The sequence below is a fragment of the Mustela nivalis genome (assembly GCF_964662115.1).
Source record: "Mustela nivalis genome assembly, chromosome: 10".
NCBI lineage: Eukaryota > Metazoa > Chordata > Mammalia > Carnivora > Mustelidae > Mustela > Mustela nivalis.
Window position 1 is genome coordinate 469,875 of NC_139029.1, and position 13,635 is coordinate 483,509.

Genomic DNA, 13,635 nt, shown 5'->3' on the forward strand with positions numbered 1-13,635 from the left:
CTGGGGTCGTGTCTACGCGCTCAGCAGCATGTCCGCACGGCCTTCCCATGGAAAGACCGTGGCTCACCATGACTTTGGAAAATGTATAGGAGTGGGCAGGGTTTGCTTCAGGCCATGTCCTCTTGGCTGGCCTGTCCCAAGCAGGGACTTCACAGGAACATGGGGAGAAAGGTGGGTCCCCTGTGGCTCTCAGGCTTGGAGCTCTTGGCCATTGCCCCATCAGTCACCACACACTTGAGAGGGGTCAGGGTCCAGTTGCCACTGGACCTGACAGGCAGCCCCAGGTGGCCGGAGCCAATTTTTCCCACTTTGCCAGACAGTGCCACCCAGCCCTGTGTTGACAGGCTCCTTCCCACCACCACTGTTTCATACTCACAGGACTGTCTTGGGTGGGGGGAGGCATCACACCCCGCCCCTGCCTGAGGAGCCACGGCTAACTATAGGCAACACACTCACCATTTTCATGGCCGACTGGGCGATGCCCATTTCACAGGACTCTGACATCCGAAGAAACTTGAACTTGGTGCCCAAGCCCCCGGCGTTGGTCAGCGTGATGGTCCGGGATGTGGTCTCCCCCACCACATAGCTGCCAAAGTCGATGAGCTCCTTGTCAAGAGACAGCTGCCAAAAGACCCAGGGATGACCAGGGTGACCGTGCCCGACAGACTCTTCTCTCCTGCCTGCTGCCCTGCAGCCCCAAGGGGACCCCAGGGCTCTGGCCCCTTCCTCCTGCGTGAGGCTGAGTCCTGGATCTGGTTCCAGGGGGACCCTTGCACACCCGAGGGACAATGTCCACATTCTAGAAATTGTCAGTTTGTGGACTGATCATGGTGATTTGGGAGCTCCTGAGCTCTAACCTAACAGGTCAAGTTAGCTAAAAAGAAATGAGTGATCAAGCCGTGAAAAGACGGAGAAACCTCGAGTACACGTTACTAAGGGACCGAACCTGGAAAGGGTACATACGGTGATTCCAACTGTATGGCATTCTGGAAAAGTCAAAATTAAGGAGATAGTCAAGAGCTCAGGGGTGGCCAGCAGTTTCGGGGGAGGGAGGAATGAGTGGGCGGAGCACCGGGGGTCGCAGCGACGGCTCCGTGTGACCGCAGCGGTGACGACGTGTGGCTGGAGCTTTGTCCAAACCGCAGAAGGCACAGCCGTGTGGGACCCTCAGTAGACCCGGGCCCTGGAGCCCGTGGGAGCCCCGCGGCCGCTGGAACAAAGGGCCAGGCGGGAGGGGGACGGGGGGGGGCAGGGGCACGCGGGAAATCTCGGCGGCTGCCCCTCACGCCGGATGGGAACCCAGAGCTGCTCTCAGTAGTAAAGTCTACTGAAAAATGCATCATTTGGGAGTTTGAGGAAATCTCAGGATGGAATGCGGATGTCACGAAACAATCTCGCTGCTCGCTTGGTCACAGTTTGAATAAACGACCTGACTAGAGAGTGGGGAGAAGGTGCTGAGCTGAGTCAGTCCAGGGCGGGAGGGTTCTGTGGGCTGAAGGCTCCAGCCCCGGGTGTGGAGCGAGGGGGCTCTGGCAGGAGCACTGTTTCCAGGGGAGGGCTTGCTGTCCGCGCTGCACTCGCACTGGGCTGGATGACCAGGGCACGGGCGGTGGGTGGGGAGCCGCGCTCTCGCTGTGGGGCCGGAGTTCACGGGCGAGCCGGGAAGAGGCCGGGATGGTCCGTGTGGACTGTGTTAGAGCGAGTGACCGCGTGCACGTTTGGGGCAACAGGCCGGCCCCAGCGGCCCCCCCGGCCCCTCCCTTTGTCTTTTCCTCCCTCTCTCCCTCCTCCCTTCTTGCCTTTCCCTCTTTCTATCTTAAAAGAGTGATTTATTTATTGAGAGAGAGTGTGGGCGCACGCGAACGGGGGGAGGAGAGTCGCAAGCAGGTTCTGCACCGGGCACGGAGTTGGACGCGGGGCTTGATCTCACAACCCTGCGATCGCAATCTGAGCCAAATCAAGAGTCGGAAACTTAACCAACTGTGCCTCCAGGCACCCCCGCGACCGGTTGCTAGTGACGCTCTCCAGCGCGCGGCGCGGGGCTATCTGGAGAAAGGACTCACTCCAGCGTGGGCCAGGGGGTGCGCAGATGAGCCTGGCCCGCTTCCTGTTAAGGACGGACGTGCCGCGAGGCGAGCTCTGCGCACAGTCACAGCCACGCATCAGAGGGACGCGGAGGGCGGCGGAGTGGCTCCCAGGAAGCATGTGGGCAGGAACGGAGAAGCTGTGTCTGATTCTAACTCAAAGAGTAAAGATGTGATTTTATAAAATAATGAATGTGGAAGACATGAATCTCTGTTACAGAAGAATTCCAAATGATTCACGCGGCCAGTCACTCCTCCGTGAGCCGGAGCGCGCCTCCCGCCCCTCGAGTCCTCCCAGGGAGCACAGTCTGGCAGGAGGGCAGCAGAAGAGAAGCATCATGGGGAGGAGACCCGGGGGCCGCACCGAGTCAGGCAAAGGGTGAGTCGTGCTGGGAGGCGCGTGGTAGTGCTGCCCTGTGTGTCATGAGGCCAGAAGCCTGCAGTCCTGCTCCCGAAACCCGCCATGTCGGGCCGCTCGAGCGATGGACTTCAGACAAGTCCCACTGGAGGAGCATTCTACACAGTAACTGATTCCAAACCGCCAAGGTCATCCAAAAAGAGAATGTCTCGGAAACCGTCACAGCCAGAGAGAGGGGAGCCTCCTACACTGCTGCTGGGAGTGCAAGCTGGAAAACAGCATGGAAGGTCCTCAAGAAGTCGAAAACAGAGCTACCCTGCAACCCAGCAATCACACTACTGGGTATTTACCCTAAAGATACAAAGGTAGTGGGGCGCCTGGGTGGCTCAGTGGGTTAAGCCTCTACCTTCAGCTCAGGTCATAATCCCAGGGTCCTGGGATCGAGCCCCGCATCAGGGTCTCTGCTCAGCAGGGAACCTGCTTCCCCCCCCATCTCTACCTGCCTCTCTGCCTACTTGTGATCTCTCTCTCTGTCAAATAAGTAAATAAAATCTTTAAAAAAAAGATACAAATGTAGTGATCCGAAGGGGCACGTGCACCCGAATGTTTATAGCAGCAATGTCCACAATAGCCAAACTATGGAAAGAACCTATATGTCCATCAACAGATGAATGCATAAAGATGTGGTATGCGCACACACACGCACACACACACACACACACACACATACACACTGGAATACCATGCAGCCATCAAAAGAAATGAAATCTTGTCATTTGCGCTGACGTGGAGGAAGTTGAGGAAAAGACAGAGGATCATAGGGGACGGGAGAGAAAAATGAAACAAGATGACAGCAGAGAGGGAGACAAACCATGACACTCTCAATATCAGGAAACAGACTGAGGGTTGCTGGGGTGGTGGGGAAGGGATAGGATGGTTGGGGTATGGACACTGGGGAGGGTATGTGCTACGGTGAGTGCTGTGAATTGTGTAAGCCTGATGAGTCACAGACCCGTACCCCTGAAACAAATAATATATGTTAATAAAAAAAAAACCTGTCACAGTCACAAGGACCCACACAAAGCAGCCGCCATCAGGAACGTGTTATGCAGGATGTGATGCCCAGAAACTGAACATTAGGTAAAATCTGCGGAAATCTGAATTATGTGTCTTCTTCAGCTGATAATGACGATATGTCAATACTGGTTAATGATCTTTTTTTTTTTAAGATTTTATTTATTTATTTGACAGAGATCACAAGTAGGCAGAGAGGCAGGCAGAGAGAGAGGAGGAAGCAGGCTTCCTGCTGAGCAGAGAGCCCGATGCGGGACTCGATCCCAGGACCCCGAGACCATGACCCGAGCCAAAAGCAGAGGCTTTAACCCACTGAGCCACCCAGGCGCCCCTGGTTAATAACCTGGATAACTGCGCTGCACTAACAAGTTAACAGGGAAACTGGCTGTAGGACTGCATTTTTTCTGTAACGCTAAAACTATTCTAAACAATAAAGTTATTTAAGAAAAACCCAAGCTGGGGGGAGTCTCCAGGGTCAGGAGGACAAGCTCGGGCTCAGAGGGTCTGGCAAGGCCACCACCGTCCTGGTGACATCAGTGTGCTGTAGGCGCCTCCTTCCCGGGAGGGCGCATGTCCTCCAGGGCACACGTCCCCTCCCCCTCAGGGCCCACAGGCACCTGGCCGTCTGGGCGCTGGCTAAGAAGGTCGTGTGCAGGCTGCCTCCCTGTGGGGCTTTTCTGGGCCCCAGGTTTGGAAGCCCAGGAGCTCCACTCTCCCCTGTGCCCCTGTAGGACAGACGCTGCTGAGACCAGACCGAGCAGCCTGTGCACGTGTGTGGCCGCGTGAGGGTGTGTGTGGAATGTGTGGGTGTGCGTGTGTGGAGGGACTAGGGGGCACATGACGTGACCTGTCTCCTGCTATGGGTCGTCAGACGTCCAGAAGCCGCGTCTGGACAGAAGGCAGGGGCCGCCCCCAATGTGCTGAGCAGGAGACAGGGCCTGGGTGGGCCTGGGCGGCTGCCTGGGCAGGGGCTGTGTGCTCTGAGTGTGGGGGAGACAGAAGGTCCACCATGAAGCCAGGTGGCTGGAGGGGCTCCCTGTGGGCCGCCTCACTTCTGGCGCGGAAACAATCCCTGCCTGACCAAGCCACGTCGCGACGGTCCTGGGCACCCTCGTCCCTGCAGCTCCGCCCGGTGGCCTCACGACCAAAGTGCAGAGAGCCCCGAGGACACGGGGACCCCGTGCTGGGCGGACTGGACTGGGGGAGGCTGGACTTCTATGTACTTGGAGACGGGCCAGGCTGCAGATGAGTGCTTCCAGGTCCGTCCAGAAAAGAACCCGAGGCTTGCCCTCCAGGGGAGCTGGGCTTCTCAGTGCCCGGCCTTCTCCCATGGCTGAGTCCGGGGTCTGAAGCTTGACTCCTCCCAACACTCGCTATTTCTGAGGCTCGTTGCCCAGCAGATAGTGTGCCCTGTGCCGTGGGGCACATGTCCACACGGTGTGGGGGCTGCTTCCAAGCCGGGGAGCAGTGGCCATCCTGGAGGCCGGAGGCCCCGGCAAACGTCAGCTCCCCACAGCCTCCATGAGGCTTGGCGGCCACTGGCGGAGCTCTCACGGCCCGGCCGCAGCACGCTGTGTGTGAACCGACGCAGGCGCCCGGGGCTGCCATGGCCACAGCGGGGGGCAAAGTGACACCAAGAACGGACACTAAACCACAAAAGCATGTGGAACACGCGGAACCCATGAACCCGCGAGGAAACAGGAAGAAAGAGAACCTGACTTGTCGCCCTCGCAAGCGATGTCTGTCGCTTATGCTACAGGCTAGGAAGCAGGGAAACAGAGAAATCAGCAGCTTTGTACAGAAAACGGCGGTCCTGGCCTTCCCCGGGGGGTGGGAGGCCCAGGTACTGGGGCCGGGGAGCACGGCGCCCCAGGAGCCTCGTCCAGCCCAAGGAAGGGGCTGCTTCAGGCAGGAGGCATGGACATTGCTAAAACTCTGAGGTGACAGCCTCGCTCGCTGGGGAGGGGGCAGGTAGTGCCGCGCTGGGTTCCGGAGAGGGCGTGGGCCGTCGCCACGTTATCGGGAGACTGGTCTCGGCCTCAGCACCAGCGGCCGGCTGGAGAAAGTCTCAGAGGACTTTCAGCTAAGATATGACAACGGGGTGTCGAGTCTGAAAGGAAGCGGCAGAGCCTCGGGGGCTGTGGGCCGGCATCCGTGTCACGGGGGCCCGACGGCAGGAGATGAGGAATACGGCTCCAGGGGCCCGAGGGTGGCGAGAGACAGGAATAGGAGACCAGCACGGGGGCACATTACAATCAGACCTTTGAGACAGAGGGGAGAGGTGACACCAGTGTACATGAGGCCACACCACGACGGTCACCAGATTTCAGAAGCCCCAGAGGCCAGAGGGCCGTGGGCCAATGTGTGCAAATGACCAAAAGGGAACCACCGTCAGCCAAAACCCTTCTCCAGCAAAACCGTCTTTCCAAAGTGAGAGAAACCAAGACATTTCCAGACAAACAAAAGCTGAGGGCCTTGCAGGAAATGTGCCCGGAGCCTGGGGGCCAAACAGAGACCCCCAGTAAAGGCGAGCGCACGGGCGACGGGAAAGCCAGTGTTCTCGTCCCGGTGCTGTCACTGCGGGTTTTGTTCTCTCCACGATTTAGGAGACTGATTCGCTGCTGCTGCGGCGGCGTTTGTTTTAAGCAGGTATTGGTCTAGAAGCTAATGTTGCCGTGGCTTTGGTTTGAGACCCACGTTTTGTTTTCTACATAAATCAAGAGACTAATGCAGTCGCGACACTGTGAGCTTGTGGTCTTGGACGCACCGTCACAGGGTGTAGTGCTGTGACATTCGCACCTGGAAGGGGCGGGCCGAGCCGTGGGGAGCGGACCGTCTGTGCCGCGGCATGAAGCCGCTGTGACTTCGGGATGCGGAATGTAATCCCTTGGTAACCGCTCGGGAAATAGCTACGGGTGTACACGGAAGGGAATGGGAAGGAGTTTAAACATTTGACTCTAAAAACAATCAGCTGAACCCAGAAGAAGACAGGGGCACAGGAAACCAGGGCCAGTGGGGTGGAAGCTGGGCCTGTGCACCAGTGCACCTTGACAGGGACAGACACTTTGACCCATACGGCAATGTGCGTGACTCCCGTCACAGTCACAGAAGGTCACAGAAAGTCTCAGACGGTCACAGGAGACACCTACCGCGGCATCACACTTCCATAGGCCCCGAGCGCGTTCAGATCCCTAGAGACAGAAGGCGAGGAGGTGCTGGGGCCAGAGCAGGAGCAGTGGGGAGCGCTGTCTAAGGACAGAGTTCCTTTCTGGAAGGTGGGAGAGATCTGGAGAGCATGATGGCTGTGCCTGCCCGTCACGACAGAGCCGTGGACTTACATGCCACACCCGGTGCCCATGGGGAGCTCCTGCCAGGGACGTGCTGCCCGGACGGGGCTGCCCGGCCAAGCCCAGCCTGCACACCCGTGACCGTGGGACAACATGCCTACTGCTGCGATCGGCCGCTGCATCTGGGGACGGCGGGTTACACGGCATCACTGCAGGGATGCTGACCTCCGCGCTCAGGAGGGGCCACGAGGTGCCGGTTTCTGCGGGAGAATGTCCCCCTTTATCCCAGAGACCGGTGGAAGTTCTCTAAGTGTTATGATGTTGCTGGTTTACGTGCAAGCAGATCAGAAGACAGACAGACAGACAGACCGACCGACCAAGCAAACGTGGTAAATGTCAGCACAGACGGGACCCGGGTGCAGACATCCTCTGCTGTTTTCTGCTTTTCCTTACGTTTGAAATCTTTCTATTTATTTATTTTATTTATTTATTTGACAGACAGAGATCACGTAGGCAGAGAGGCAGGCAGAGAGAGAGGGGGAAGCAGACTCCCCGCTGAGCAGAGAGCCCGATGCGGGGCTCGATCCCAGGACCCTGAGACCATGAGACCATGACCTGAGCCGAAGGCAGAGGCCCAACCCACTGAGCCAATCAGGTGCCCCGAAATTTTTCTTAATTAAAAAAAAGATCCTGGGGTGCCTGGGTAGCTCAGACGGGTAAGCCTCTGCCTTCAGCTCAGGTCATGATCCTGGTGTCCTGGGATCGAGCCCCGCATCAGGCTCTCCACTCGGTGGGGAGCCTGCTTCCTCCTCTCTCTCTGCCTGCCTCTCCGCCTACTTGTGATCTCTGTCAAATAAATAAATAAAATCTTTAAAAAAAAATCCTGACGAGCATTGAGCAAGGCATGGAACACTGCTGAATCATGTCCTACCCCTGAAACTAATGTGACCTCGTCTGCCAGCCACAGCTCAGTAATAAAAGTTAAAAATACATAAAACGATTTTTAAAAGAATCAGTTCTGCACAGCAAAGGCAGACAAAATGAAAGGGCAACCTATAGAATGGGAGAAAATACTTGCCATCCAAAATATATGAAGAACTCCCACAACTCAATAATGAAAAAACAAACAGTTCGGTTAAAAATGGGCAGAGAACCTGAACATTTTTCTTTCTTTCTTTCTTTTTAAATAGAGAATAAAATTAAAGCTGTTCTTATTGACGGGGCATTCAAGTGGGCGAGGGCCGGGGACGCAGCCCTTCTCCACAGCCAGCACACGCTCTGCCACAGGAGCCAGGTGCACGGCCAGCAGGCACACGGAAATTACTCAACATCGCTCACCATCAGGGAACCGCAGGTCAGCCCACGACAAGGCACCACCTCCCAGCTATCAGAATGGTGAGACTCAGAAACGCCAGAAACAACAGGGGTCTGTGAGGACGTGGAGAAGGGGAATCACACTGGCGCAGCCACTAGGAAAACAGCATGGGGATTCCTCAGAACGTTAAACACAGAGCGACTCTGCAATTGGCAACAGCACTTCTGGCAACGCATCCAAAGGAAAGGACAGCACTAACTCAGAGACAGCCGCACCCGGATTCACAGCAGCATCGTTTCCAAGGACCAACCAGTGCGGACAACCCATGCGTCTGCCAACGGGTGACCAGATGGATAAAGGCTATCTTGCCGTTTGGAGCAGCGCAGATGAGCCTTGAAGGCCCTGTGGGAAGTGAGATGCGGCAGGCAGAGAAAGACAAAGGCGGCGTGGCCTCCCTTCCCTGCGGGATCTACAAAACCCAAGCTCGCAGATGCGGACGGCAGGGCAGGGAAACGGGGAAGGTGGCCCTCAGGTGCAAATTTCAGCTGTCAGGCTGGGGATGTGATGCACCCCACGGGGACCAGCATTTCTGCACTCACCGCACATTTCTTCGTGGAGCACTTCAGCGGCACGGAAAACCCCCCTGTCTGAGTCATAAATGAGACATTTCCTTCCAGATCTTCGTTGATCTAAAAAACAGAACCCCAACCGCTGTGACTTTGTAGCTTGACCCAGGGACACGTGCTGTGGCTCCAGGACCACAGCCTGGACCCGGGCATCCACACGGCGGCCGGGAGGAGCCTTGCACTGGCCAGGGAACATTCCAACATGCCCCATTTTAGACCCAAGAACAGCACCAGATTGCACCTGCTGGCAGGCTTGTAATTCTTGTAATTCTTCCTAACATCAGGAACGTGGATGACCATGTTTGGAACTAGAACAGGGACCTGTGGGACCCCTATGGACACCAGAACAGTGTCTGCAGAGCCTGAGGAGGGTCAGAGACCTGGTGCTCCCCCACACCCACTCACAATGGAGGAAAGTCCCTTCACACCGTCTGGGTTTGGAACAGACACTCACCATGGGCTTGAAGGTGACAAGTACTTCGCAGGACATCCCAGCTGACATGGGACCAGGGGGATCAAAGCTGCGGGAACAAGCGTCCGTGTGACATGCGAACAGATCAGATTGACAGGGAACGTGTGGTTGGGCTGGAATCAGCTGCGTGCAGTAGCCACGGCCTGGAGCAGCCACCGAGTGGGACTTCTGGACCCCTTCCTGCCTGTCCTAGGCACCGAGCCCGGGTCCCAGGGCCCAGGACACACGTAATGGGTGCAGAGGGAGGGAGGGGCCGGGAGCCATGGGGTGAACAGCAGTGCCCCCAGGGGACACGTGTGTCCCTGCCTGGAGACAAGGGCAGGATGTTAACACCAGCGTGAGGGCTGTGAGCCAGGCAGGGGCTGGCACTGATCCTGCACACAGCCAGGACCCTGGGAACCCCACTTGCAGTGAAAGATCCCAAGAAAGAGCCCCAGCTTCACAGGGAGACTCGGGGGGTTGGTCAGCCTGTCTTGGTCTGGAACCTGAGTGAGGAAAAGAAGCTCCCAGAGAATTCCTACAGCGGGGAGTACTTGGCGTTTCGGTTAGAAATGCACAGGCTATGATCTGATGTAGGCGTCTCCCCCCCGGGCTGGTAGTGACCGCACAGCACCAGGCAGAGCCAAAACCTGTCTGTGCGGGAAGGGAAGTTTGTGACGCCACATCACAGAGACCCCCTGGGGGAGGGCAGGGTCCCACTGGTGATAAGATGGGACTCCCTTGTTGGAAAGGACACGCGGACACCGACACACGTGCAGATGGCAGGCCAGACTCTGAGGGCCTCGGGGAAGAGAAGGATTGGATGTCACGTTAAAATGACCAAGGACAGAAATAGAGAACCACAGACATGGGAAAGGAGCCAGACGTGGTCGCGAGGTAGCCGCTGGCCTGAGGCAGGGCGCAGGGCTCCTGGAAATGAGAAGTGTGGCCACTGACACAATTTCAACAGCCAAGTAGACACGGAGGGAGAAGGGCCGACTCAGTGTCCGCCTCGAGAACACCTGGACACCAGCTGGGAGGCGTCCACAGCTGTTCAGACTCTGGGTCCTCAGTGAGCCCTAACGTGTCTAAGAAAACCAGCCCAAGCCTGATGTGCTGCGGAGGAGCTTCAGGACCCCGGAGACAAGGACATCTTAAGGAGACCAGAGGGAAAGCCAGACACTATACAAGGGCTGGACCTTCGGGCTGACACTGACTTGTCAGCAGCAGCCACAGGAACCAGAAGGTGGCTGGGGGGGACCCTCAGGGCAGGACTCCAGCTGCAGCCCCACTGGGGAGTGCTTCGGGTGCTGAGGGAGCGGACACCCTGAGTCAGGGCCCCTGGACACTCCCCAGAGACCCACAGACCAGCGTGAAGTCCACATAGACCACAAGTAAATCCCGTGCCTCCAGGAATGCAGGAATGCAGGTCGGCAGGACAGAGTAATGGGGCCGGCAGCAGTTCCCAGCTGGGCTCTGCCCACACAGGCCTTTGCAGACAGCACAAGAGCCTACAACGCTGCCGGAGAGAGTGAAGGGGGGAATGCAGATGCCCTGTCTGATCTACAAGCAGCCCCCAGAAGTGGACAGCATGTCCCGCATGGGAGAAGCTGATCAGAGTTCAGGTCAGCGAGCGCAGAGTGCAGGGACAGGCGGTGGGGATGGTTGGTGGGGACCTGCCCTGCACCCACACCCTCCAGCCAGCAGTCCTAGAGCTGTCCCGGGTCTTCGCAGGCCTCCAAATGCATCAATTAAAAGCTGGCAGAGGGGCACCTGGGTGGCTCAGTGAGTTAAAGCCTCTGCCTTCGGCTCAGGTCATGATCCCAGGGTCCTGGGATCGAGCCCCTCATCGGGCTCTCTGCTCAGCGGGGAGCCTGCTTCCTCCTCTCTCTGCCTGCCTCTCTGCCTACTTGTGACGTCTGTCTGTCGAATAGATGAATTAAAACTTAAAAAAAAAAAAACCTGGCAGAAACCAGGAAGAAGCTTTTTTAAAACCGAAGGCAAAATGCTAAGGCGCAGAAGCAAAGAGAGACATCGCCGCAGACACGAGCAGGTCAGCGCGAGAGAAAGGAGCGGAGAAGTAAAGCAGGGGAGAAGCAGGCGTTAAAGGGGACCAGGTAGACGTGAAAAGGTCCAACTCATGCACCAGTGGGGTCGTAGAAGGAGAACGTAGAAACACGTGACAGAGAGGACACGCAAAGACAGCTGGAGGGACAGTCCTGGGGCGGGAACGGCTTTAACCTGCACACAGGAAAGGCCCAGCAACCACCAGGGACATCTCACCCGGAGTGGGCGACACCAAAACACGGACAGGGAGGAAATGTGGCTGCCACAGCCCTGATCGCGCTGATGGGGCTGACCCCAGACGGCGCCAACCCAAGCTGACAGGCCGAGCTGTCTCCCAGCGGAAGGCGTTAGCCCAGACCAAGGCCGCCTGGGTGTGGGGCAGCAGCTCGACACACGGGGGACCACACCGCCCGGGCGCGCCCCATGGCCTCTCACTGGACGTGGATGAAGTCCTGGAGACGCTCCTCCACGCCCACCAGCTTGCAGAAGTTAATGCTGTAGGTGGCGTTCGTCAACGTGATCTTTTTCTTGTACACTTTGCCGATATCAAAATCCTGGGAAACCAGAGAAGTTCCTCTGAGCACGGGGCAGCCTCTCCCCATGCGCCCCGACGCCCGCGTGCCGACGACGTGAGGACGGCGGCAGAGGCAGCATGGGGAGCGTCCTAAGAGCCGAGCAACAATTCCCAAGGTCCCCCGACTTAGGAAGGGCCTCGGGAGACTCAGGAAGAGCAGGGAGAGCAGGAGCGGGACGCAGCAACCCGGGGATCTCGGACGGCGCCCGGCTCCGTGTCACGGAGGGGACCGTGTGCCGTCCCCGGAGCCCCCCAGCACCCTGTCCTGCAGAGTCTGGAGACAGACGACGTGTGAGCACGGACCTCATGTCCCTTCCCAGGGAGGCCGTCGGCTGGGACGAGGGCCCTCCCAGGGCTGCTGTCTGACCCCCCAGCACCCTCAGCACCGGGGGCACCGGTAGTGCCGCGCCCCGTCTGCGGCCCTGAGGGCTCTCGGGCTCACCTTGAAGTGGACGAGCCGCGGCTTGCTCTTGAAGGGGCGACCTTGGAACTCGCGCCCGGACACCACCTGCCTGTGGGTCATTCGGCTGCGCAGCTGCTCCACGGTGCGGGCCAGGATGTCCTTGTCCATCTTTGTCCCCCCCACGGGCTTCCGGTCCACGTCCTCCTTGGGCACCTGCGGTTCCAGGAAATGGCAGCCGACACTCGAGGGCCAGCCCGGGCCCAGCGAGGCGCTCTCCCCGCGGCCGAGGGCATCTCGGTGGCCGCAGAGGTTAACCGCGCAGAGCCGGGGCTGGAGCAGCCGAGCCGGGACAGCCCGCACCGCCCGGCAGGCTGCTCAGGGAGCCCGGCGATCCCTTCTTCAGAGAGAAAGGACAGATGGGAAGTGTAGACCCATCCAGGGTCCCAGCAGATTTCTGGGAAGTAATGGCAGGCCAGAGTTTTCTAGATTGTTGAACAGTTTATTTATTTAACTGTATTTATTTATTTATTTAGCAGGAGAGCAGCAGAGGGAGAGAGAGAAATATTTTTCTTTTTTAAAGATCTTATTTATTTATTTATTTTTAAATTTATTTATTTGACAGAGACACAGCGAGAGAGGAGGGTGTGGGAGAGGGAAAAGCAGGCTCCCCTGCCGAGCAGGGAGCCCGACACAGGGCTCCATCCCAGGACCCTGGGACCGTGACCAGAGTCTAAGGCAGGTGGTCACTGACTGAGCCCCCCAGGTGCCGCAGGAGACAGAGGGTCTCAATCAGGCTCTGCACTGGCCGTGGGCACCTCACTGCTCAGATAGCGTCTGACTCTAGACTCTGGGTCTGGCCGTGATCTTGGGGTTCAGAGACAGAGCCCGGGTCAGGCTCCACGCTCAGTGGGACGTCTGTTTGTCCCACTCCCTCTGCCTACACCCGACACCCCCAGCCGTGCTCTTTCTTTCTTACTCTCACATAAATAAATAAATCTTTAAAAACAATAAAATAAAGAGCTAATGTCTCAGTAACAACAAAGCAAAATTTAAAAAGAAGACACAGAGGCTTAACTGATTGAACTACCCAGATACCCCAGTTTCCTAGATTTTTAAGCTTTTATAAAAAAATTTTATCCATGTTGAACTAATTAGGACTGGGTCAATGAAGATTGTCTAGTGGACATTCTTTTATTTTTTAAAAATTTTTAAAAAATATTGGGGCGCCTGGGTGGCTCAGTGGTTTGGGCTGCTGCCTTTGGCTCGGGTCATGATCTCAGGGTCCTGGGATCGAGCCCTGCATCGGGCTCCCTGCTCCGCAGGAAGCCTGCTTCCCTCTCTCTCTCTCTCTGCCTGCCTCTCTGCCTACTTGTGATCTCCGTCTTTCAAATAAATA

General features: G+C 57.3%; 1 protein-coding gene across 2 annotated transcripts in view; it reads right to left on the bottom strand.

Annotated features, from left to right (window-relative positions):
• The window catches only part of CFAP74 (cilia and flagella associated protein 74), a 75,764-nt gene that overhangs the window by 20,663 nt on the left and 41,466 nt on the right, over nt 1-13,635 (bottom strand). For both annotated transcript variants that reach the window (XM_082686240.1, XM_082686239.1), the window contains exons 16-20: nt 12,279-12,452; nt 11,698-11,816; nt 9,199-9,265; nt 8,718-8,807; nt 457-621 (exon numbers count right to left, since the gene is read on the bottom strand). In XM_082686240.1, coding sequence (XP_082542366.1) covers nt 457-621; nt 8,718-8,807; nt 9,199-9,265; nt 11,698-11,816; nt 12,279-12,452 — 615 coding nt within the window. The remainder of the gene's footprint in view (nt 1-456; nt 622-8,717; nt 8,808-9,198; nt 9,266-11,697; nt 11,817-12,278; nt 12,453-13,635) is intronic.